Source organism: Protomyctophum bolini, assembly GCF_963924005.1.
Source record: "Protomyctophum bolini genome assembly, chromosome: 13".
Classification (NCBI taxonomy): Eukaryota; Metazoa; Chordata; class Actinopteri; order Myctophiformes; family Myctophidae; genus Protomyctophum; species Protomyctophum bolini.
Window position 1 is genome coordinate 18,451,203 of NC_137874.1, and position 26,826 is coordinate 18,478,028.

Genomic DNA, 26,826 nt, shown 5'->3' on the forward strand with positions numbered 1-26,826 from the left:
CACTCAGGTGAGTGCATACTGTAAAAACATAATAACAGACACGTTGTGCGTGCACACACACACACACACACACACACACACGCACACACACGCGCACACACGCACACACGCAGTTAAAATCGACCCCCATGGGTCAATTTGTACACGCTCAGCGTTAAATGAACGTAGGATTCTGCTGTGTGTGTTGCTAATGTGAAACAAGCCCGACAAGCCTCTCCGAGTCCTTCACGTGAAACTCGCATCTCACTTTCAAAACCACACCTGAAGGATGAATGAATGATGCACAAACACACAGGCCAACAATCCGCTCAGAGTTCATGTCCAATAGGTCACGTCCATCCTCCGACAGGAGAGAGAGAGACAAACAGAGAGCAGAGAGAGGGAGCAGAAACAGAGCCTGAGCTGATCTCATGGACCTTTGGGCTTACAAGGTTTCCGCCCGACAGAAACGATTGGCTGTGCACTTGTGTCATGTCATGAAGTGTCATGAGCTTGTAGATATATATATATATATATATATATATTATAGAGCTTCTTTTCAAAACTAATGTTATGATACAGCTGCTTTCAAAACTAATGTTAAGATATAGCTGCTTTTCATTCGTACACATTCCACATCACCTCGCACTCGTCGGTTGTGTTCAAGTTTCAAACGCCCTGTTGTGTTTTGTTTTCTTCACAGGGAGGCACTTTCCAGGTGATCAATAATGTGCTCAGCCAAGAGAGCACTATAAAGACACTGAGGAATGAGCCTGTTGGCATGGAAGCAGTGTTGATTTTGACAGTCATGGTCATAGGCTTTTGAATAAAATTACATTTAGTTTTAGTCGCATTTTAGTCATCTGAAAGGTTTTAGTTTTAGTCTAGTTTTAGTTGACTAAATATCATAAGATTTCAGTCGACTAAATCTACAGTTGATTTAGTCGACTAAAATGTATTTGATGCCGTTTAATTTATACTTGTATCAGAGAGTGACACACAGCCAAACATAAAATTACTTTTAGTCTTTTAGTTCTACTGGACATCTTCTCCACTAGTCTCTCCATTTTTTTTAATTTGTTGACCAAATTGTCAATATATACTTTTTGTGTACATACAGTTTTAGTTATCCTAGCTTAGTTTTGATTTGGTTTGTAGGCCATTTAGTTTTTGGCAGTGAAAAAAGGTAGTTGACGAACATTTTATCATAGTTTTAGTCGAAGAAATGGACACAGCCTCAACAGTGGCGTGCATTCCTAACTCCTAAGCTATAGCTGCTCTCCTTTCATATACACATTCCACATGACTTTGCACTCGTCGGCTGCATTCGGGTTTCAAGAGCTGGGGTTCTTTTCATTTCACACAGGGACGGGGGAGGAGGGGGAAAAGGGCACTTTTCAGGTTATCAATAATGTGCTCAGCCAAGAGAGCATTATAAAGACACTGAGGAATGAGCCTGTTGGCATGGAAGTATTAAATTGAAGCCGTGACATGCTGAGTGATGGCGCGCGCACAGCGGAAGTAAAGGGGAAACGGGAGGGTTCTTAACGCAACGGTTGAGTGTCGTCGTTTTTTTTTTCACCGGCCAATTCCTGCATGCTCTCTCTCCCCCTGGTAGGGAGATAAAAATCCTTACGTTTCCTGCGGTGGGAGAAAGCACTCATCAGCAGACGGCAGGCAGGGCCCTCTCTGTCAAGAGCTTATGTGGAGGAGACCACTTGTTTACGGCCGATCAATAGGAAGAGTCTGAGTGCAGATCTACTGTCGTATGACCCGAAGACTGCCGACTAAATAACCCGCAAATGGCTCATTATCACCGGGTATCAAGTGCTATAGCGTATAGCGTATCTATACGGAAACACCCGCGTGGAAGGAATTAGGAAAACGGCAATATTGATTAATGAAGGAAGGAAGGTCTTCCTTCTCTATTTATTGCCCACACAGCCATATTACTGTTTAGGAAAACAGAACAATCGCGGTCAGCGTATTTGCTTCCAATCAAATGTAATGGTGCATTTTTGTTGCGCTCCATACAATAATATACACCGCCACGTCAAAACAACGCTAATGCCTTCATGCGTGTGCGCCTTTGATATTTACCGAGGAGGAGGGAGGGAGGAATCCCCTCTCCTCTTGTTACCCAACGCTAAAATAGATACAGCGTGGATGAAGCTGTCGAGCTGTGGTTAAACACCAGTGTGCAATTTACAAGACGCCAAGCATAATAAACTATACCATCATTAATTACATAGAGCCCACCCCTGTTAGTAAGGAAAGGCATGTGTTGGAAAGTTCCTCTCTGCAGTAATTACATTTATTCAAGTAATGTATTTAATATAATTTTTAGTTTTTTTTAGTATTTCCAATTGTTACTTCTACTCCACTGCATCTCAAACAGTACATACAGCATCATCCATCTCATGGAGTAAACATAATTTTTACTCCACTACAGTTATTTGAAAACTTTTGTTACTAGTTACTTTGTAGAATTTAATTATTATTACAAAACATACTTTACCCACTTGCCACTTCAGCCCTGTATACATTTCGGCCATTTGAAAAAAAGCTGATCTACAAGCTTGCACAGATCTGCTATTTTCAAATGATTTGTATACATTTTATGAAAACTTGTGAAATGGGACATTCTGCAAAAGTTCTACTTTTGGTACTTTAAGTCAGTGCCGTCGCTATCTACAGTATACGCGCAGTGAGTAGGGCGACACACAGAGGGGGGCAACGAAATGTGCCAAAAAGTGCCAAGCCGACCCTCAAAATAACAATTTTCTCTGCGGCTCCACCGCGTAATAACGAGTGGCCGTGTGTGCGTCCTCGCAAACAGTGAAAATAGCCGATCTGCATGAGGAATAGCAGCGCTCTCGTCGGGAGGGGGTAGCACAAATATCCTACGAGTAGGGCAACCAAATGGTCAGCTACGGCCCTGCTTTAAGTACATTTTGACGCCAATAGAGCACCGAATATAGCACCGATATTGACGCATCTGACGTCAATATCGGTAGGTGCACATACTTTTTATTTGCATTGTAATCCCTTAGAGTATATATGAATAGAGATGGCATCTGAGTTCTCCTTCCATCCACTTGCATTAAGTTGCTCAAAAGCGCATGAGGCGATTTCACTCCTCCTTCCGGGTAGGAACAGAGTGCATTCTGGGATGGATTTGCCCCAAACACATGAACGCGCTGCCGTTGAACGTGCACGAACGCGCGCGCGAACGCGCGCGAACGCGCACGAGCGTGCTGCCGTCGTGAACGTGCACAATGATAGTCAACGGACCAGCGCGTTCATGTGTTTGGGGCCTGGCTGCATTATCAAATTCGGCCACTATGTCCATTTCCCCTCAGGGTTTCCTCCGGGTGCCGTCTCTATTCATAATTAATCTAAAATCCCCCTATGGGGAGACAGCTTGTTTATTTTTGGACCACAATGCTTATAGTAGACGATATTAAGATCACCCCATGTTATTCTCCATAGAAAAACTATACTTCCGTGAACCAGGGGAATGGAGGGGATGAGCGAGTGAGTATTGAACCAGGCGCCCTGAAGGCATGCAGCATAGCTAGGCATATATACTTCAAATACATGAAAGGAATTTGGCCTCCGCATCGAGTGCTGAGAGCTGAGTGCGTTAGAACAGAACAACGTTCTAACAACTTTTCCGCCGAACGTTGGTTTTTCTGAAAAGAAAGAAGTATATGTCTGAAGTAAAGCCTTGAGAGAAGCATTGTGTGTACTCAGTTAAAGACAAATTAATGACGACAACCTCTTGGGGTTGATCCAAAGGTGTCCTAAAACATAAACCAGGGTTCACGGCGCCGCTTGAGAAGCACGTTTGTGACTATAGTCGTCATTTGTAATCCCCTCCCCCCAAACACACACAGACTTGAAGGTGAAGTGAAACTTAACAAGTGACGGTGTCCTGTCTTTCAGCAGCCATACACATAGAGGTGCCCTTGAACGAGGCTCTTTAGCCACCTCTCGCTTCAGCAGGGCCGTGCGCTGGGCGATAGTGAGAGCTTTATACAGGACAGCTCCCGTGTGCCAGCATAGTGTAATTACCTAAATACAGAACGAATCATGGCTTTGCTGAACAAGCATAAAAAAGCATATTATGCTAAACATTCTTCCAACACCAGAGTGGTGTGCTCGGCGGAGCAGAGTGCACACTGTATCTCTCGGCCCAGGGAATGTTCGTGGCCACTCTGTGACGTCAGTCATGTGATGAGGACATCTATGATGCATGACCTCGTTACTTCTGGGACATCATTAAAGTGAGATATAAATATGAAAAATATGCTGTGTATATATACAGTATATGCACAAAATGTAAACAAAAAGGGGAGGTACTTCATTAGCCTACTGGCAGAACATTAGCCTCGCCAATCAGACAGACAGACAGACAGACAGACAGACAGACTCACCCCTTGAACTCACAGCCTGGTGGACAAAGACAAAACCCTGTATAGTGTATGGCATGTACATAACAATATTGTTAAGCTATGGTGATGGAAAGAAAGAAAGAAAGTTGCAAGAGCAATACAGCAATTTCGTTTGATTTGATAGATTTCTGTTGACTCCCCATGCTCTTTCATTGTTTTCTATGTGTAGATGTGAGTTGTTTTTCTAAGTCTGAAGAGTGTTTTATCAGAGTGATTGCTATGTGGGGTGCGTTGACGGTGCACTCTCCCTCATGCCTCTGGGCACATGCACCTATTTATGCACTTCATAACTTTTTATTCATTTATAGAATTACTCATTTTTAAATGGTATATTTTGTTTTAAAGCATCCGTTTGTTTGTTAAGCTTCTAGCCTCAGGCTCATGCTGTAGCATTATTACCCTTGTCCTCTTTTATTGTGTTTTAAACATCTTCTTTTCTTTGTAACTATCTTTTTTCTATGCCTGCAGAAGTTATGGGATAGCTGCATTTCCCCAAGGGTATTAATAAAGTATCTGTGTATCTATCATTGGTATCAAGGGCATTAATAAAGTATCTGTGTATCTATCATTGGTATCAAGGGCATTAATAAAGTATCTGTGTATCTATCATTGGTATCAAGGGCATTAATAAAGTATCTGTGTATCTATCATTGGTATCAAGGGCATTAATAAAGTATCTGTGTATCTATCATTGGGTATTAATAAAGTATCTGTGTATCTATCATTGGGAGCTGTTATCTCTCCTAACATTTTAGCAGCTCCAAATAATACAAAAATGGTTTGCTGCTACCTTTTCAGCTAATGAAGATAGTATATTGTAGGAAAATATTTTTATTCACTGTCCCACTCAAACCCTTCCAGCACTGTGGAATGTTTTGTGGCATGTTACTCAATGCATCAGTCGATACCGTGAATCAATCAACACACATTATTATGACAACTTTGACCATTTGATTTGTTTACTTTTAATTAGCACTCTTGCATATACCACACCTTTAGTGATTAGAACTTAGTGACTGGAACTTCAAGCACTTAACAACTACTTAAACCATCTACGGTATATACTTACGGTAAACTAATACTTAGTTGATCAGGGTTGGTTCTGTACATGGTCCACTATTAAAGTTTTCCTTGCTACATCAAATCTCTTTGCGGAAAACAGCACGTCTGCATACTGTGGCGTTGTGGCACATTGTGACGCATTGTGACAGATTGTGTGTGTGTGCTTGTAGATATTTTCATGGTGAATGTTGTTCCCCCAAGAATAGCAATGATAGAGGTATTAATACATGCACGCAATATACGTATACTCTCTCGCCGCACGTTTCGGTCATGACCCACACTTCATGACCATACAGTAGGTGAGAGTAGGGATGGGTATCGTTAGGATTTTTTCGAGTCCGGTACCGATTCCGGTTCTGCTTATTCCGGTTCTTAACGGTTCCCTATTTCGGTTCCAAAATGATATAAAAGAGGTCAAATGTTTAACAAAAAAGCTTAATGTCAGGTAATGTATATAAAAATAGCTGATCGACAAGCTCACAACGTGTTGCGTCCGCAACGCGTTGTGAGCTTGTCGATCAGCCATTTTCAGCATGCAAGCATAACACGTGTACGACGAAGAATAAATCAGGCATCACTGCGCTTCTGTGGAGGGAGGGAGATATATTTTGTATAGGCCGAACGAGGCGATCATGTTTGGACATCTATGGACAGCTATTTTGGACAGCTATTTTTCGTGGCACATTATGTTTAATCACAACAACGTCACGTTTACTTTAGCTCCTCAATGTTTGGGTCGGGACATGTATGTGTCGACGTGCATATGCGCTCTGCGCGCTCCAGTCTTTCTGGAGGGAGCGAAATGTAGCGTCTTCTGCATGCATCTAAGCATTAACATTTCAATGGCCGAGGGTCGTTAGAGTCTATTGTTCCGTGTTGTTGTTATCGCACGTCTAATGGTTAGATGTGTGACAACGCAACAATAGGAAGCGATTACCACGGTCCATTCTGTTGCTGGCTCTCGGAGTAGCATGATCTGATTATAATCAGCTGTTTTATGTGCGTGCGTGCGTGAGTGCAGGGTGTCACCCAGGAACCGATAGAGAGAACCGAAATTGAATTATTGTAATGCTCGAGAATGTTCGGTTCAGTACCGGATTGGTCCCGAGGTTCGGGACCCACCCCTAGGTGAGAGTAGGAACGAAGATTGCTCGGTAGAGAGCTTTGCCTTCTGGCTCAGCTCCCTTTTCGTCACAACAGGTGTGTTACTTTCAAATCTATCATAATCTACTCATGCATATTATGTCTGTGATTTCACAATGGTGCTGTATTATATATTCTTTTTTTTGCAGACATTACAGTACAGTATATGCATTAGGCCACGCCAAGTCCCCCATCTGAAAAATGTTTAATTCCAGGGAAGCAAAGACAAAAAATGTCAAAAATACCAGATCTACAAGCTTGTATCTACTATTTTTGAATAGCCAAAGCATAAAAGAATTCTAAAATGACATGTATGCTTTCCCGGTTTTAATGGGTTAATGCAAGATAGTGTTCTTTTTTGTTTTGTTTTTTATAATTTTTATCCCACGATTTTGTAACCCATTTGTCACCCCCGTGTCAATTATCTAATGTGATCCTGGGCTCTACACACCCTCCGCCAACCTACAGTAGTCCCCATATATGGGGACAAGGGGAGAGCAACGGACTTGAACTCATGCTTTCTTCATGCCTGAGTATCCAAGTTGCTCCTTTAGACCTGACAGGGGGGAGTTTCCCTGGTTGGACGTAGCACGTGGAAGGAACACGTTATTCCAACCTGTTCCTTTCCCCTCCATCAGGCGCTCCAGCTGGCCAGGGGCAGGCAGTTTCTTTTTTGTTTTTTTAAAACCTGAGACGAAGTCTATCTGATGGGCTGGTGGCTCATCAGATGGAGGCTCCAGCTTTTCAGGCTTGGGCCAACAAATGTGTACACTTGCTTGTCTTGGTTTTTTACAGAAATTCTGCTAATTAACATATTAATGTCTAATGAGAGATGACATGAGGGCTATACTTTGTCATGCACTTTAACTGATCAAGACGGAGAGCTACATCTTTTCAAACGCATCTGTTATCTGTCCTAGACGGAGATCTCCGTATTTTAATGCTTGATATTTGTTTGATATCGGCGAGTGCTACACTACTCCATTACAATTATTATTATTGTATAATGAGCACTATTACTTTTGGTACTTTAAGTCCATTTTGATGCCAATACTTGTATTTTTACTGAAGTGCATTTTTAATGCATGGACTTTTACTTGTAACAGAGTATTTCTATAATGCAGCATTGATACTTTTTAAGTTAAACATTTGAGTATGTTTTCCACCACTGACTACGTACAGTATACATGTATGTCATGCTGTCAGTTAGAGACTGACACTCTCCATTTTGTCACTCCTTTACGGCAAACATTGGCCTCCACCTGTTCCATATATAACCTCCAAGTGGAGGATGGCATGTGAGTCACAGGAAGAGTGAACTGCCTTCCTAATGCAGCAGAGGCATGATGCTTATCCCTGCCCTTGTCCACGGGCAGATGGCAGAGATGTGTGGCAACGCTCTCAGGGCTGTCTGCACATTTATAATCAACGAGACGCCTGCCGCCGGACAAGTGTTTATAGCTTCAGGAGTATTTTTGACACATTTCACAGACTAAGTGCCTTGTTGCCCTGCCCCTGACAACCCGAGTCAAGCGCTGCGTACGTCGGCATGCGCGCGCCCTATCTCGGAATGCTCGACTCGTCGCGTCCCAGCAGATCAGATCTTATTCCAGGCAAGCTGTGTGTAATATACTGAAATGCCTGTTGGGCTGCCGGTAGCTCAAGGGTATTGAGATTTAAAATTGAAATTTTATCGGGGGCTGTAAAGACAGTGTGCTTAATCCTGCCACGGCTTCGCCTAAGTTAGGTAAACTTAACAAAGTTGCGTTTTCAGAAATCTAAAAAGGAAAGAGAGGAGCCACAGAGCTCGTTTTGATTCAAAGCAAAGCCCTCCTTGGTCCGTGGAGGGGCTGCAGGGTGTTAAGCCTGATTCAGGATTCGTTGTGCGACAGAAAAACACAAAGATCTACAAGCTCTACCTACAGTAAAGCCATACAGAAAATAGCCAATCTTTAAGCTATATTTTCGGTAGGCAACACAATGTGCAACCAAGTACATCTCTGGCTGTAGCACCAGGTGTGAAAGTCCTCACTTCGCTCCTACCCCAACATGCTATTCAGTCGGCCGCTGATCATCAGCGACCATTCATCACTGCTGTTTTGATCACTTGGAGAAATGAGCAGCACCATCGAAAAGTACTTTCACACATTCAGTGATGACTTGTGATCCGTTTCAGGAGCACGTTGTTTGCCTGTTCCCACGCGGCCCGCCCTATTCTAAAAAGATGTGTGTTGCTTCGTCAGATGGCCCTGGTTAGCAGACACCTCAGCAGTACATTAAAATAAGACGTGGTGTCCTCGACTTGGTGTCTTGTACAGGCAAGTTCAAACTTTTAGGTAATCACTAAGCAAAAACGCTTTCCCCGTCGGAAAACGTTACTTCACAATAAATCTCTATAAGAGAATACCAGCACGCACTTTTATATAAATGTACAAATTGGCATGGTATGTTGTGCTGTCTGCTCTGCAGTATCATGCACATTTATATATTTACCCCCAAACAGTGGGTCGGGGGGGGTCACCGACACATTTTTATGGATCCTTATATTTTGGTTTCCTACATTTTGTTTTTGATTATGATCATTTCAAAACATTTTCAAAAAAGCATTTTTCATGATTTAAAAACAAATTAAATTAATTCATTCATTCATGCCAAACCACGTGACTTCCATTGGAAAAGCATTGAGACACATTGAGCATTGAGACGGAACACAGAATGTTCGTTTGTATAATGTGTGTATAAGGCCTCAGACATAAAATGTCAATGACAATCCAACAAGACGGATTCTGGTTTCCAATCATTTTCTATATGTTGAGTTTGCCGTTTGATCCACCCTAGTATCTAACGTACATAGATAGTGTTATAGTGGGAAGTCACTGTGATCTACCCTAGTATCTAACGTACATAGATAGTGTTATAGTGGGAAGTCACTGTGATCTACCCTAGTATCTAACGTACATAGATAGTGTTATAGTGGGAAGTCACTGTGATCTACCCTAGTATCTAACGTACATAGATAGTGTTATAGTGGGAAGTCACTGTGATCTACCCTAGTATCTAACGTACATAGATAGTGTTATAGTGGGAAGTCGCTGTGATCTACCCTAGTATCTAACGTACATAGATAGTGTTATAGTGGGAAGTCACTGTGATCCACCCTAGTATCTAACGTACATAGATAGTGTTATAGTGGGAAGTCACTGTGATCTACCCTAGTATCTAACGTACATAGATAGTGTTATAGTGGTCAGTCACTGTGATCTACCCTAGTATCTAACGTACATAGATAGTGTTATAGTGGTCAGTCACTGTGATCTACCCTAGTATCTAACGTACATAGATAGTGTTATAGTGGGAAGTCACTGTGATCCACCCTAGTATCTAACGTACATAGATAGTGTTATAGTGGGAAGTCACTGTGATCTACCCTAGTATCTAACGTACATAGATAGTGTTATAGTGGGAAGTCACTGTGATCCACCCTAGTATCTAACGTACATAGATAGTGTTATAGTGGGAAGTCACTGTGATCTACCCTAGTATCTAACGTACATAGATAGTGTTATAGTGGGAAGTCACTGTGATCCACCCTAGTATCTAACGTACATAGATAGTGTTATAGTGGGAAGTCACTGTGATCTACCCTAGTATCTAACGTACATAGATAGTGTTATAGTGGGAAGTCACTGTGATCCACCCTAGTATCTAACGTACATAGATAGTGTTATAGTGGGAAGTCACTGTGATCTACCCTAGTATCTGCCGTGCATGGATAGTGTTAGTCGGAAGTCACTGTGAGTGTCTTTTAAGCCTAGTTCAGACCAAAGATGTACGATGGAGCATAAATTAAGCATTAGATCGTTGCAGAGAGAAAAGAAAAGGAGAACCTTTGCGTTGTCTTGCGGCACACAATCAGAAATCTAATTGTGCTTTTGGAACGCCTTTGAACTATGGACCCACTTGGTTGACTTGATTGTATTGTATTATATATATATATACATATATATATAATTACAACAGAAAAGAAAGAGAGCGAAAGAGATAGAGAGAAACAGTGAATGCAAATGAACACAGTCATATTAAAGCTGACCTGTAGTAGATGACTGGTGGGTTGGCCTTGGCAGAGCAGTGGAACCTCACCAGATTCCCTTCCAGAATGGGCTGGGGCTCCACGGTAAGGTTGACAAGGGGGAGATCTTTAAAGGAGAAGAAACTATAGTCATCACACTGCTTGAATAAAGGTTGATATAATAAAGCAAGTGATTACATGTGATCTCAGGATTTATATGTAATTTAGATAGCATACCGTATGTAGACATAGTTTCATTGTACAGATGTTCTACTGATAGGCGGATGTTAGGTTCCTACTGTAGCTTGCTTATGAGCCTTGATGACTATTTCTATGTATTTGATGTATTACATCATTGTGTTGTTCTTGCTTACTGTAAGTCACTATGTATTAAGTTGTAAATTGTAATGCTTAATTGATATTAGTAGGTAGCAAAAATAGCTGACCTTCAGGCTTGCAGATGTGCCACTTTTGGCACACTTACACCAGCGGGCAACTACTGTAAATATCAATCAGGCTTAAGTGCAACTTGCATACTATGTGGCATCATTTATTTAAGACATTGCGAAACCTTAGGCCCCTGGCGAGATCTATAATCTACTTTCACCACTGTGTATCCAGCCTACAAACCTTTGGGTATAGCCTATTCAATAAACTAAACACATGAATAAATAATGCAAATAAATAAGTAAAACTGAACCACCACAACTCCCACAAATTATTCCTGTGTCTGCAACGGAGAAACGGTTGAAGAGGGTATCACTGATGCTCCATGCAGCATGACAACGTGTAAAGTAAACCATATTCCATATATAGTTTGTTCTGGTCAACTTAAAAGATACATTGGAAAAAGGAATGAATTAAAAACATGTTACCCTGTCTAATTGGTTTATTTCGTTGCCGACGGGCAGAAACCTAGCTCCTATCTCCATATTCTGACTTTTTGTGTTTTATGGTAAATGAATGCCCTGCTTGACAATACCACGGCATCACACACAAACCTATCAAAAGCAGCAGATCCACAAGCTCGAAATGACACACTTTGAACTTGTGGATGTGCTACTTTTGCCATTATTTAATTTGAATCCTGAAAAGTAACACTTTTGGACATTATTATTATGAGACGAAACGCTAAAATCTTTACTAGTGCACACGATATGAGTTGGTGTTTATTTGCAAGCAAAACACCAACAGCAAATTGTAAATTCACCAAATCACACACAGACTCCAGCGGCAACTGGTGCACCCATGCACTGGTTCCATCCTGCCGCTGACCGGAAATTGCTACTTTAACAAATACATAATATATATACCGTATATTGGAGGATTTATTTTTGCCTTTATTGATAGTCAGTGAGAGAGAGACAGGAAACAGAGAGAGTAGTGACATGCATGCAGCAAACGGTCCGCCCGGCCTAAGAGTCAAACCGGGGCATCTCTGTCAGGCATCAGAGCCTACTGTATGTGGTTACTGTACCATGTACCAAAGTCTTGACGTCACTCCCTCTACCTCTGGCTCACGGATTATTTTCTCCAAAACCGTGTCAGTGCTCCAAAAAAATCACCCCGGCGATTCTGTTAGGTGTGACTCTCGTTAATGATATTGGGCCCGCCGGCAGTTTTATGCTTCATATGCATACTCAGTTCTCCGTGCCGTGCTGCGAGCTAGTATATCTGCTATTTTTGAACATTTTTGCAAACTACTGATTTAGAAGGCATTACGTAGAACTGGCCCCAGGTCTTAATGAGTTGAAGCTTTGCTGGTATTAATTCCACATGAATCCAGTCATTTTCTGTGAGGAAGAAGTGAAAATCTGACACGACACTTGCTAATTTGTCCTGTGCGTCAAGAGCTTGTGCTGGGAATTAGGATTAATTTTAAATATCAGAATATCCATGTAAAATGACCCGTAGACGAGGCTAATGCATGGAAATAACAAATAAGTCGTAATATGTTATGTTACTTACTTGTTATGTTATGTTATGTCATGCATCTTATTCGGGTCACAGGTTAATTTGATGACAATTACCGTAGCTATGTTGTGTGTATACAGTGTTGCGTTCATTCACTTAACAAGATACTGTAGAAGCCATAACCAAAGAGGGAAATGCAGACCTGGCAGACTACCAAGTGATAGGAAATTGCTGAGATGCTCATTTGAATCAAATCTGCATATTAATTAGACTTAAAATACCTGGCACAGCTGGATTTGTCTTGATAAGTGGATTGAATAAAATTTAACTATGTTTACTTTTTTAACAACTTTGCTTCTCTGTCATTTGCCAAGAAATGTTCACAGTGGAAACGGAAATGGAAGAGTATTGTACACTCCGTTAAGGACGTGAGCCCTATTCTGGTCTCGTCATATAGTGAACAACAGATGGAAATAGCAGATCTACAGGCGCACAACTGGTCACACTGCGAGTGGTTGTGATCTTGTAGATCGGCTGTGACCTCTGATGTAGAGGGAGGGGGATGAGGGTTCCACCAGTCAATGATGTGTATCGTCTCCGTCGGGTGAAAACCTCATATGTCCTAAAAAACTGTTACTGTTCAGGATTCAAATTCCAAAAACACCAAAAGCCACACACGCTCGAAACCGAAACGGTTTAATATGAAATAGATCTGAACAAATCAACACAAATACAGTTGCACTGTGTTTAAAAAAGCATTTTGCTCAGACACATAATAGTATATGACATAAATATCCTTTCATTGTTTGTTTGTGTTGATACAAAAAGTCGTTTTGTTCAGACACACATGACGTAAATTCTCCTTTCATTGTCAATGGCAAATGTGACACATTCTGCAGAATGAAAACTCAGCAATACATTCTATTTTCATGTTATAATATGCTACAGCAATAATATTTATTCAATAAAGTTAAAGTTGGTTGTCTTGTCTGTCTTGCCTGTGAGTCTGTCTGGACAAATATACCTATGTACATGCTTGACACAGCCCATATATGGGCAATGTGGAGATCCTGACGTCAGCCAACCCATGCAATAAGCCGGCCAATGCTGTGCCAAAGCGGTGTGACGTCAGTCCAGAGCTCGATCAGCGAGAGAGCGTGAGTAAAGTCCTATAAAAGAGGCCGTATGCAGTAGGGAATATATCAGTGCCCAATTAGATCAAAAAGGGAGCTTGCAGAGATGGTGGATTTTGAGAGAATAGCCGAGCTGGAACACACTCAAGGCAAACTAAAGCAGCTCAACGATGAACTGATGAGCTTCCTGGAAGCGGCGGATTGCGAAGTCAATAGACTGCAGTCAGAGAACTCGTCTCTCTCGACCCAAGTGAAAAGTCTGGAACAGTTCATCAAAGATGCCCAGGTTGAAGAGACGGAATACGCGCAAAGAGAGGAAGAGCTTGCTTGTTCTTTAGATGGGGGCGCAGGCGTGTTGTTCGAGGAGGAAAGAGACGAGTCAAAACGTGGGAGTCCATTGTTTCGGACCAGTTCAATGCAAGTCCAGGCCATGAGTCCATTTGTGGGCAGTCCATGTCAGGTCCAGGTCATGAGGTCGGATCACATCGTCAGGCACCTGGTGATATCGTTTGGAGTCTGCACCCTGTGCATCATGGCTCTGATGCTTGGCTTGGCTTACTTTACCGGCTTTGCCAACAATCCCTCCTGCTCTCCTGCTGGATGCTTGATTCCAGTCTGATAACGCAACGCCCTGCTTGTCTTATATATTGTCACTGTCGAGTTGATGCCTCATGCAGTAGGCTACATAACTGCTATATAGTATATCCATGTGTCGTTTTTTCTTTTTCTAGCCCCTCCCATGCATAGCTTTGTGTGTGTCCGTAGCATGGGATGTGATGATAAAAGTGCCCCTCATTTCACACAAGTTTGATTTTTATTTATTTAAATGTATTTAAATGTATTTATATAACAATATATAACAATGTAATTGGTCACATACGTCTCCATTGGGTTTGACAAATATTTAAGCACTTGAGACGTCCTAAAATTGCCTTGTGACTAAGATGGTGGGAGAATTAATATTGTAATAATCACATACTGGGTTACTTTTAGTCTATCTATGGAATGTAATTAAGCCATATGTTCATTGGGTAATACTGTACTCACTGTATATCTTGTTTTTTCTTTCCAAGTCTATGGACTTCCTAATGTTTGTTTAGAGCACTTTAAACAAACCTAGTACCCACAACTGTGCACTTTATGTGAACTGAGGTTTATCCTCTCTGAGGCGGGATAAACACTGGTACCTGTTTTTATATAAAGCTATTGCTGCTCCCTGCCTATATCATTTGCTCTATGCTGGTACTGAACGATAGCACCTATCAGACCCGCTCTGGTGATATCTTACTATCAGAGCAGCTTTCTCTGTCAGCGGCCCAACATCTTGGAATGAACTCCCCAAATCTTTAAAACTGAGCTCATTCGGTCAGTTCAATGGAATGCTCCAAAACATTTTTAACAGTGAGTGCTCCTGTTTCAATTGAGTCATTTTATTTGTTTCTTTTTTTTTGATTGATTGGCTGTTCTGCTTAACGTTCAATGGTTCAATGTTTGTTTTGTAAACGCAATTGACAATGAAGGGAATATTTACGTCACAATGTGCCTCATTATGTCATATTGTCTCTTTATTGTTTAATTGATGTTTAATGTTTGCACCGTTTGTTTTACATCACCATTACATCGTGAATAGGTATTCAACATGAGTTAGACTTTAATATATTAGCGCCTCTCACTTCACACGGGTGTGATTTGTAATGTAAGGTCTACTGGATGTATTTTGATTTGTATTGTGTTGTATTGTAACCTCGGCTACAATTGTAGTGCATTCCCGAGTTGAAATAAAGGTGATGGTCAGCCAAGTCTATGGACTTTCTAATGTTTGTTTAGAGCACTATAAACATAGAGTATGATGTTTGTATAAAATGGAATGGAAATGGAAATTGACATAAGCTGAAAACATTATTTCTTTTACCAGTAGGTATTACATATAGATTATCAAGACGTTCCATATTCTCGACTAGGCCTATACAGTACATTTGGTAGTTGTTGAGGTGTATCATGATTGTTATTTTGAGTGACGTTGACAAATCTATATTAAGTGAAAGTGATGGGCCTGTAGGTTACATGGTCCAATCTGTTCCTATTCAGCCTTCACTCATTTGCCAGAGAAGATTGCAGCTAATGGGAAAGTGAAAATACAGCACACAGGCATGGCAGTTATCCTCATACTTTTTCCATGTCACGTTCCCACAGTTTACTTTGCATGAGGCCACCGACTGCAATAACCTGATTGTACAAATGAAACCAAATGTGGTTCTATTTATACACTCCCAGAGTTAAAACCCATTATATGCCACCTGGTGGCTGAACTCAGACTATAGGTGCCCAAAAACTCCAATAGAAGGGCCGTCTTTAACATGCGCTCTTTGAGCCTAGTTGAACCGGAAGTAATTGTGTGTACGTGCACAGAGCTTCAGTCCAAAGCATCATCTCAAGAAACATAAACAACGTAAACATAGTCTTTATCTCGATGGGAGATCTAAAGATGCTTTCGATCGCGTGCCGGGAGGCTAGGCACGGATGCTAAAAACAGCTAACGAACAGTAAATAAAATACTCTTAATTCTGGATTAAAGGACATTAAAGAAACCAGAGATTTTGCGGGTTCGGCATAGATTGGGTTAACTTGCCCTACCCCCCCCCATACCCCCTCTGGGACCAGCAGAAAAAGTATACAAATGGTGCCGTTGTGTCTTTAAGTTGCACCTCAGTTTCATTAGTATTGGCGGAAGGAAACAAACAGGTGTTCCTCATTGTTTCCAGTGTTGGCTTCACATATGGTTTGTTTTCGGCTCTCATACCTTTGTAAATGGTGGACTTTTTTTCTCAACATAAGGCTTTGTTCAGTGTTCCACGACATGTCTAGGACTTAACGAAGATGACCATATGTTTAGTTATATATAAAACACACAAAGCATATTGTGTGACAGTCTTCGCATGTCGTGTGTGCACGCGTGCGTGCGAGCGCATATACGCCTCGATGTGCGAGCATGCGTGTGCATTATGTGGGCACCTTGTGACTGCTTTTGATATAATCAGATGCGGATGTCTCTGTGAAACGATATGCACATATGGTCTTTGACATCAACCATAGTATATCCCTGCTGTTGGCAATTATCTATATTGCTAATTAATAATTGCTACAATAGGATGGTATGTGGACATTCTTTGCTTGCACACAGTGCAGTTCCACATTATTATAAGAAACAAACAACGCCTCTTCGGGGTTTCTGCGAGAAACGGTGCATATCATGCAGTATTGTATGTGTTTGTTTTTGCATACAGCCTTTTAGGCTTGAATCTATTCAAAGTTTTATACATGTGTGTGGCCTTGATTCTCAGCCTGTTCTACCTTTTCTAGGTCTCACTGTATTTACTGCAATGGCTTTCAGTCTCAGTGACGTGTGTCGCGTTGGTCCCCAACTACATGATTGGTAGTTGAGAAACCCATATGGGCTGTTTTGATTGATTATTAACATTAACATTAATATTAACAGTAAAGCCTAGCAAAACGGTGAATCCGCAAAACGTATGATATCATGGCTCACGTTGGCTCACAACTCATATTGTTTATTACATTGATGCAGAGTATGGGCTCAGATCCATGCCAATATTATCTGTGTGTTCGTAAAAGAAAATGCGTAAAAAAACAATCTGTAAAAGAAAAATGCGTAAAAAAACAATCTGTAAAAGAAAAATGCGTAAAAAAACAATCTGTAAAAGAAAAATGCGTAAAAAAACAATCTGTAAATGAAAAATGCGTAAAAAAACAATCTAAGTTACAGATGCTTTTTTTGGTTCCCCAGTGATATCACTGCCAAAAATCACATGACGGCTGAGAGCCAATCACTTACGAACAGAAAAAAAGCCAATCTAAGTTACAGATGCTTTTTTTGGTTCCCAAGTGATATCACTGCCAAAAATCACATGACGGCTGAGAGCCAATCACGTGAGGCCTTTTCCTCTACCCAATCAAAAAGCTCCATAAGTCTGCCTGGCAACTGAGGTTGCCATGTTTGTCTGGGGCTACGTTATAAGTATAAGTTTATGAGTTACAAGTTTAGCTATATTATATCCATATCTTGTCTTAAAACAACCACTCAATGGCATTATTGACTAATTCATTATTTTATAATGATATATATATATAATATATATATATATATCATATATAATATATATATATATGATATATATATATATATATATATATATATATATATATATATATATATATATATATATATATAAGTTTATGATTTACAAGTTTAGCTATATATCCATATCTTGTCATAAAACAACCACTCAATGGCCAATTGACTAATTCATTATTTTAGTAGCCTATATTAAATAGGGGGGTCTCAAGATTCGGGGACCCCCAGGGACCCCCCAGGACCCCCCAGGGACCCCCAAATGGTAACTAATTTTTCAACCGTTTTTGACGGGGGTTGGCTTGTTGTGATTGTGTCGCCCCCCTGGGGGCGTCTTTGGGGGTCTCAAGGTTCAGGGACCCCCAGGGACCCCCAAATGGTAACTGTCATTTCTCAACCGTTTTTGACTGGGGTGGGCTCGTTGTGATTGTGTCGCCCCCCTGGGGGCGTCTTTGGGGGTCTCAAGGTTCGGGGACCCCTGGGGACCCCCCAATGGTAACTCTGTCATTTCTCAACTGTTTTGGACGGGGGTGGGCTCGTTGGAATCGTGTCTTTGGGGGTCTCAAGGTTCAGGGACCCCCAGGGACCCCCAAATGGTAACTCTGTCATTTCTCAACTGTTTTGGACGGGGGTGAGCTCGTTGGAATCGTGTCGCCCCGCTGGGGGGGTCTTTGGGGGTCTCAAGGTTCGGGGACCCCTGGGGACCCCCCATGGACCCCCAAATGGTAACTGTCATTTCTAAACTGTTTTGGACGGGGGTGGGCTCGTTGGAATCGTGTCGCCCCCCTGGGGGCGTCTTTGGGGGTCTCAAGGTTCAGGGACCCCCAGGGACCCCCAAATGCTTTCTCAACCGTTTTGGACGGGGGTCTTCTGTCGTATGTCCTTAGACCTTTAGCTCCGTTGCAGCAAGCCAGTCCAGTGTGTCATTGTCTAGGTCAATTAGCCCACGGTCACCATTCGGTGGCCGGTATATAGGGCAGCTGGTCAGCACATGTTCAACAGTCTGTGATGGGTCCCCACATTCGCAGTGGGCACTGTCTGTGAGACCCCACTTCTGCATAGATGCACCAAAGCGTCCGACACCCGTCCTCAGGCGGTTGAGGGTTGTCCACTCCTTGCGGGGGAGGTGCTGGCCAGGAACATCTGTGGGATCCTCAATGTAGTGGTGAAGCCTGGATGGTTCTGCTGCCTTCCACTGGTCCCTCCATCTTGCCTTCACCCAGGAAGCCTTGGAGGTGTCGGCTGGTGTTGTATGGAGCAGTTCCTGGGCCTGTGTGGCAAAGGGCCGCCGGGACTTGAGACGCATGCGCTGTGGTGTCTCTGTGACGACCCCGTGGAGGAGGTGGGCCTCGCTCAGCTGAGCCCTGCGAGCAAGGGCCAGTGTGGCTGCTTCTCGCCTGACCTCTGCGGGGGCGATTCCAGCAAGGACTGGCAGTTGGTTGGTTGGAGTGGCTCGTAGGCATCCAGAGACAGTCCGTAGGGCGCTGTTGAGGGCAGCGTCCAGTTTTTGGACATGAGGGCTACGGCTCCAGACTGGGGCACAGTACTCAGCGGTGGGGAACACCAGGGCCTCGGTGGAGATGCGCAGCGTCTTCGTGGACGCTCCCCATGTCGTGCCAGCTAGACGCCTTATCAGTGCTGCACGGGCGGTGGTCTTTCCCTTGACGCCGTCCAGGTGTTGCTTAAAGGACAGAGTTCTGTCAAGCTTCACTCCAAGGTATGTCGGGGAGGACTGGTGCTCTAGCCGGCCGTTGTCAACCATTGTCAACGGGTTGCTTCCCTGTTGTAGAGGTGGAACATTGTTGCCACAGTCTTCTCAACACTGAGCTTCAGGCGCCAGTCCTTCAGGTATGAAGACAGGATGTTCATGTCCTCAGAGAGGCCTTCCTCTATTGCTTCCCAGGTTGGTTTGCTGAGCAAAATTGCCAGGTCATCTGCGTAGCCGTACTTCCTTGATGTTGTTAGGGGTAGGTCGTGGATGTAGATGTTGAATAACATCGGTGCCAGCACTGAGCCCGTGTTGGAATCGTGTTGCCTCTCTGGGCACATCTACAGTACCCAGTTGAATGCATATTCCTCCTTCCTACACTTAAATATAAATCCCAACAGCTATAGCCTATGTACACCCACGCCAATAAATCACACCTGCATATACAAATTACCCATCATGTTACAAAGCTCTAATGTAACTGCCTCTGTGTCAGTCAGTGCAGTATTTTTCAGTTATTTATTTAGGTAGGAACCAAAGTTCTCTAGGGCGAATCGCTTGGTTAAATGTCCATATCAAGTGATATCTGAAAAGTGTGTGAGAGAGAGAGAGCTATAGTAAGAAGAATATGCAGATGAATATAAATGGTTATCTCTGTCTCTCCCTCCCATCAATAAAGATCTATCATAAAAATGTCAAGAGTTACCATGTGGGAGCCCCCAGGGGTCCCCGAACCTCCAAAACCCTGATAATGCGCCCAGAGAGGCGACACAATTCCAACGAGCCCACCCCCGTCCAAAATGGTTGAGAAATGACAGAGTTACCATTTGGGGGTCCCTGGGGGGTCCCGGGGGTTCCCTGAACCTCCAAAACCCTGAGAACGATTCCAACGAGCCCACCCCCGTCCAAAACGGTTGAGAAATGACAGAGTTACCATTTGGGGGTCCCTGGGGGTCCCTGAACCTTGAGACCCCCAAAGACGCCCCCAGGGGGGCGACACGATTCCAACGAGCCCACCCCCGTCCAAAACAGTTTAGAAATGACAGTTACCATTTGGGAGTCCCTGGGGGGTCCCCAGGGGTCCCCGAACCTTGAGACCCCCAAAGACCCCCACAGCGGGGCGACACGATTCCAACGAGCCCACCCCCGTCCAAAACAGTTGAGAAATGACAGAGTTACCATTTGGGGGTCCCTGGGGGTCCCTGAACCTTGAGACCCCCAAAGACACGATTCCAACGAGCCCACCCCCGTCCAAAACAGTTGAGAAATGACAGAGTTACCATTTGGGGGTCCCTGGGGGGTCCCCAGGGGTCCCCGAACCTTTAGACCACCAAAGACGCCCCCAGGGGGGCGACACAATCACAACGAGCCCACCCCCGTCAAAAACGGTTGAGAAATGACAGTTACCATTTGGGGGTCCCTGGGGGGTCCCTGGGGGTCCCTGAACCTTGAGACCCCCAAAGACGCCCCCAGGGGGGCGACACAATCACAACAAGCCAACCCCCGTCAAAAACGGTTGAAAAATTAGTTACCATTTGGGGGTCCCTGGGGGGTCCCGGGGGGTCCCGGGGGGTCCCTGGGGGTCCCCGAATCTTGAGACCCCCCTATTTAATATAGGCTACTAAAATAATGAATTAGTCAATTGGCCATTGAGTGGTTGTTTTATGACAAGATATGGATATATAGCTAAACTTGTAAATCATAAACTTATATATATATATATATCATATATATATATCATTATAAAATAATGAATTAGTCAATAATGCCATTGAGTGGTTGTTTTAAGACAAGATATGGATATAATATAGCTAAACTTGTAACTCATAAACTTATACTTATACTTATAACGTAGCCCCAGACAAACATGGCAACCTCAGTTGCCAGGCAGACTTATGGAGCTTTTTGATTGGGTAGAGGAAAAGGCCTCACGTGATTGGCTCTCAGCCGTCATGTGATTTTTGGCAGTGATATCACTTGGGAACCAAAAAAAGCATCTGTAACTTAGATTGGCTTTTTTTCTGTTCGTAAGTGATTGGCTCTCAGCCGTCATGTGATTTTTGGCAGTGATATCACTGGGGAACCAAAAAAAGCATCTGTAACTTAGATTGTTTTTTTACGCATTTTCATTTACAGATTGTTTTTTTACGCATTTTTCTTTTACAGATTGTTTTTTTACGCATTTTTCTTTTACAGATTGTTTTTTTACGCATTTTCTTTTACGAACACACAGATAATATTGGCATGGATCTGAGCCCATAGCAGAGCAATATGATATAATGGAGTTCCTACAATGAACAAGCCTCCCTCCTTGCCTACAAAGCGCCGCTCATCAGCGTTTGATGAATGTAAAACCATGATGTAAATAAAATGCCTTGTGAAGTTGTGATATAACCATCCCGTGGCGCGCTCTGCCTCCATGCTCTGTGTATGAGAACATAACAGGACTTTGCCGTTTTATCTGGAGACCATCACCGTCTGAAAGAGGTCTGAGTTAAAATACCTTTTACAGGGTCGTTTGCAGTCTGAGATAGCACATAATAAAAATCCCTCCCGTGTGAATTGAGGGGCGCTTTTATCATCATTTTACTTTTGCCTTCAATTTTTGTGTTTCAAAGCTAGACGTAGGAGGGGCTCTCCCTCAATAATGTAAAAAATAAATCACACTTGTGTGAGGTGAGGTGCCTCACTTCTTTAAACAATGAAACACCGTACTTTAAACAAGCCATAGACTTGGCTGCCATATGACGTAACCAAAAGACGTTATGTCGCATTCACACAAGGCACGTGCAAAGATGAAAGACCACAGCATGATTTGTTGCTTTGTCGCTTTGTACAATCTGATGCTCACGCGTTCGTTGGCGTCATCAAGCGTGTGTCAGTAGTGATGTGCGTCGAAGGCACGGCGGCCGGCAACAACAACAATCCAGCACGGAGTCTCAACTGCGACCTAGGCATTTTGGACCTAGGCATTTTGGACCTAGGCATTTTGGACCTAGGCATTGCATTGGACTAGAAGAAGACGTCGAAAGTTTCCGTCAGCCAGCAAAGCTTTGCACCTGGAAGTTGAACCAAGCTCAGCTTCACTTTGTAGCTTTGCAGCTTTCGCAGCAGCTACAAACGATGGATGCATGTTTGCATCTTCATGTCGATGGCTTCCATTGACAATGAATGGTAGATTGTGGTTTTGCATCTGGAAGTTCAACGCACCAATAAGCCCAAACCACACCAATGGGTCGAGACACAACAAAACTGTTTTAGCGTTCGTTCCAGCGTTGTGATATGTCTTGTTGCACGTCGGCACATGGTGATTCAATTGGTTCAATGAAATGGTTGTTTGCAACTACATGGGCCTGCATGGGTCTACTCGCAACCGTTTGGTTGCAAGAGTTGCATGCATGTCAACCCATTGGTGTGGTTTGGGCTTTAGAGGGGCTGGCGCTCCTCAAAAATCGAATATAATATGCATAACAAACTGGCGGTCCCTGAAATTAAAACGGTTGAGAATGACCATGTTTACTCAGACCCTGTGTATGTGTGTGTGTGTGTGTGTGTGTGTGTGTGTTTGTGTGTGTGTGTGAATTAATTAATTTTAATTTTCGTGTCTTGTCGTTAAGACCCATCCCATAAGACACCAACAACATAAATAAACAATATCACGTTTGTGTGTGTGTGTGTGTGTGTGTGTGTGTACGTGTAATTCACTTTTGCGTGCACCTTTCGTGAGTGCAAACTGTTTGAAGTGGGCCGCGGCATAATAGAGACATAGCCTCGTATAATGAATGCAAAAATATGGGCCTCTGTCACAAGAGATCAGACCCATGGGAGTCAATGAAGCCACTTGATAAAACACTCCGTTACACTCTTTGCGTGTGTGTGTGTGCGCGTGCGTGTGTGCGCATCTGCCAGCAGAGAGACCTCTGTGGGCACAACACATCTGCATTTGGCTATTAATTATCAAACGGAAAATGCATTATTTGGTCCATGCTCCTCCTCTTGTTGCAATTACCCTGCACAAGTCTTCTTTTCATCCAATTATCCGAGAGGAGCCGCTAGCCGCGTGGGCTCCTCTCGGCATTGTCCCCCTGCAGCTCCCGCTAGGTAGAAGAGGGACCGTGGACAATTAGAGACAATAACAAGCCTCTTCTTTTTTTAATAAGCCTGACCTATGTTTTTCACACTGTCACCCTGGATAGACGGTTAATTGTAATACTATACAGTTCATATGCCATTAAAATGAAGGACGGCGCCACCATACATATGTATTTAGCTGATTTACTGCACTGGGAGTCAAAAGGACACATGGCACGGATTCAGGGCATAGCATAATATACTGCCATTTTAGTAATCTTACACTGTTGTTTGAACGTATCAGAATTAGAAGGATTTATACCAGCAATATCTCAATTTTATGATGCTTACTGAAACACAGCCCACATCAACATTATAGAAATTATGATTTATTTTCTTTTTTGGCTTCTCAGAGTCTAAAGCCCCATTCAGACCGAAGAAGCTGCTTTAAAAAGCAGAAGCAGAAATCTAAAAGACGCAGCTTTTTTTTGAGAAAGTGGGCGTGTACAAGGTACCTGTCACTCAAGCTGCCTGGACTGGCTGTCTGGCTTTGAGACGAGAGACTGCGCAGATGCGCATTTGAAAGTCTAAAATGTAAAATAGCGACTGTAGAGGAGACATACTTATATATTTAGTTACATCATAACCTATGTATGGATGAATAAATAATATAATCTTGGTAAACTTGTTTGTAAATAACCGAACGGACGGGATCTCAATCCTCCGTCTTCAGTGCTCATGTCTCCCCCCCCACTCCGCTCTCGTCTCCCCCAGGCCACGAGCGAAACCCTCCGGGCATTGTTTTAAATGGCGGCTCTGTATGTAATGTTAATGTTGATTTAGAAAGAGCATACCGTAGAAATACAATTGTATGTATCCAGCACGTCGTAAAAGCAATTAAAACAGCTTATGTTTACGTGCGATTTCCGGACATTCAGTCCCAAGTCTCCCGTGGAAGGGAGCTCCTATCTCGGCGCTGTCTGAAATTATTCCCTCAAATAAATATATGCGATTGGTTTATCGATTCAGAACGCAGCAAACCAATCACAAAACATGGGCAACATATTGCATAAATAGAGGGGGTACATACAACTGATATAAAGGCTATTAATTATTTTTTAAAGGTATGATTCACGGTGCCCACGTTTCAACAATCAACATACAATGCAGCGACACACACACACACACACGAAAGTGGACCGACTTCTGGACCCTGTGGCCCGGCCCGCGGAGGACCCCCTAAGTTGAGACTGGGTGTCGAGGAGCGTACACCAGTGGTCAACGCCCTGTGCTCAGGGCGAGGTCCCGCGACAAGGGCAATTAATTTTAGTGCGAGGAAACGTCCCGCAAATCGTCTCCGAGCACAGCTCTCCTCGGCGTTCCAGTACTGGGGACTACTGTACTGTGTACTGTGTGTGTGTGTGTGTGTGTGTGTGTGTGTGTGTGTGTGTGTTGTCTATCTATCTATATCTGCTAATTTATCAACCGTGTGTGTGTGCACTGTTTAGTCCACAATCAGCGTCAGCGACGGATAGCGTTCCGGAGAGTTCAGTTCAGTAGTCCATCCATAGCTTCGATGAGAACCGGAGGGGGGGGTTGAATGCATGATGACTTGTCCCCAGAAACGTGACACTCGCGACGGCACACGGAACACAACCTGTTTTCACCGCTTCGACAACTTGTTTCTCATATAAACTTTAATTTCTATCACAAAATATGCTATGGTCTTGCCAAATATCCATTCATATTTCATATACAGCCCATATTCAAAAAGTTTATTTTTTAATGCGGACAATTGGGTCGGACAGCTTTCCAGAGGGTTTTCGGTTTTGTAAAATGAGCTCAACTCCGCCTCCTCAAACCACGCTGTGCTCTGATTGGCTACACGCAGATTTTTAAAGCTCCAGCTTTTAAAAGCTGCTTTAAAGTTAAGGTCCGGTGAGAAAAAAAAAAAGCAAAAACAAAAAAAAGCTATTCTTCCAGCTTTTAAACGCAGAAGCTGTTCAGCATAGAGATAACATGGGACGAAGAAGCAGAAGCTAGCTTCTGCTTCTTCAATGTGAACGGAGCTTATGTCTGTCTTGGTCTGTTTCCGGAGCTAATCTCGCAAGCTGCTGGACCAATCAGAGCTAAATTGTGCACACAGTGTAGGCCACAGTATTAGCTCTGAGTGAGACTGTGTCCAAATTTGGGGTTATACAGTACGTCACATACATGTCACACAGTAGATATGTCGTAGAGTGCGAGACTCCGAACAGGAGTCTCGCACACAAATCGTGTAAAAAATGAAAGAAATAATTCAGATTTTTGCATCCCCACCTTTCTTTCTTTCTCATAGTATTTGTTGTTCTTTCAATGGGAGAAAGAACTTCAAAAGGCTGTATTATATTTTTGAGGGGCGCTAGCCCCTCCTATGCCCAGCTTTGTGTGTCTGTGTGTAGTTGTGTACCACAGAAAGTGATGATTTGATTGGCTGAGCACGGAATGTGATGATGTACTGTATGATGATGTAGCAAATGCAGCAAAACTGAATCCTCTGATATGCCAATTAAATAAGCCAAAGCCTTAAGTGAACGATACAGGAACAGCACAGGAGCTAATTCCTCCTGTTTTGGCCAGTTTGGCTGATTTAGGGCAGAAATGTAGTTATCACAAACACCCTTAACTGTTACAGCAGGGGGGCTTTGATAAATATGCAAATTCAGGGTAAAAGCAGTGGTTCTCAAAACATACATTTCAAAGATCCCATAACTCTGAGTGTACAAATGGGTATACACACTTGAGAGTTACAGACCTTTAAAAGGTTCATTTGGAACCCCCTCAACGACCCCCACTTTGAGAACCACTGCGGTAAAGCACCATTCAAACCCTGTGTCTGCTTTCAGAGTTTATGTGTGGAGCCCATTTCCACCAGGATTGAACCGGTTTGGTTATTTTGTCCCCGCCTAATATTGAACCAGTTCAGAGTGTTTCCACTGAATGAGAACGAATAGGTTCAAGACCCTTAAAGTTGTTTCGGAACCGGAACCAAAACAAATTGGCCGCCAGTTCCGTGAAAGCACCAAAGGTTCCAAGAATCTAGAACGGAACCAGTTCTAGAACCAAAGTTATTTTTGGTGGAAAAGGGCCAGGCCTTGGTG

The 26,826-nt window shown here is 43.0% G+C and overlaps 1 protein-coding gene across 1 annotated transcript in view; it reads right to left on the minus strand.

Annotated features, from left to right (window-relative positions):
- Nucleotides 1-26,826, minus strand: part of LOC308327152 (kin of IRRE-like protein 3) — a 233,674-nt gene that overhangs the window by 40,787 nt on the left and 166,061 nt on the right. Inside the window, exon 6 of the mRNA XM_080780360.1 lies at nt 10,732-10,837. Within this exon, the coding sequence (XP_080636486.1) occupies nt 10,732-10,837 (106 nt within the window). The remainder of the gene's footprint in view (nt 1-10,731; nt 10,838-26,826) is intronic.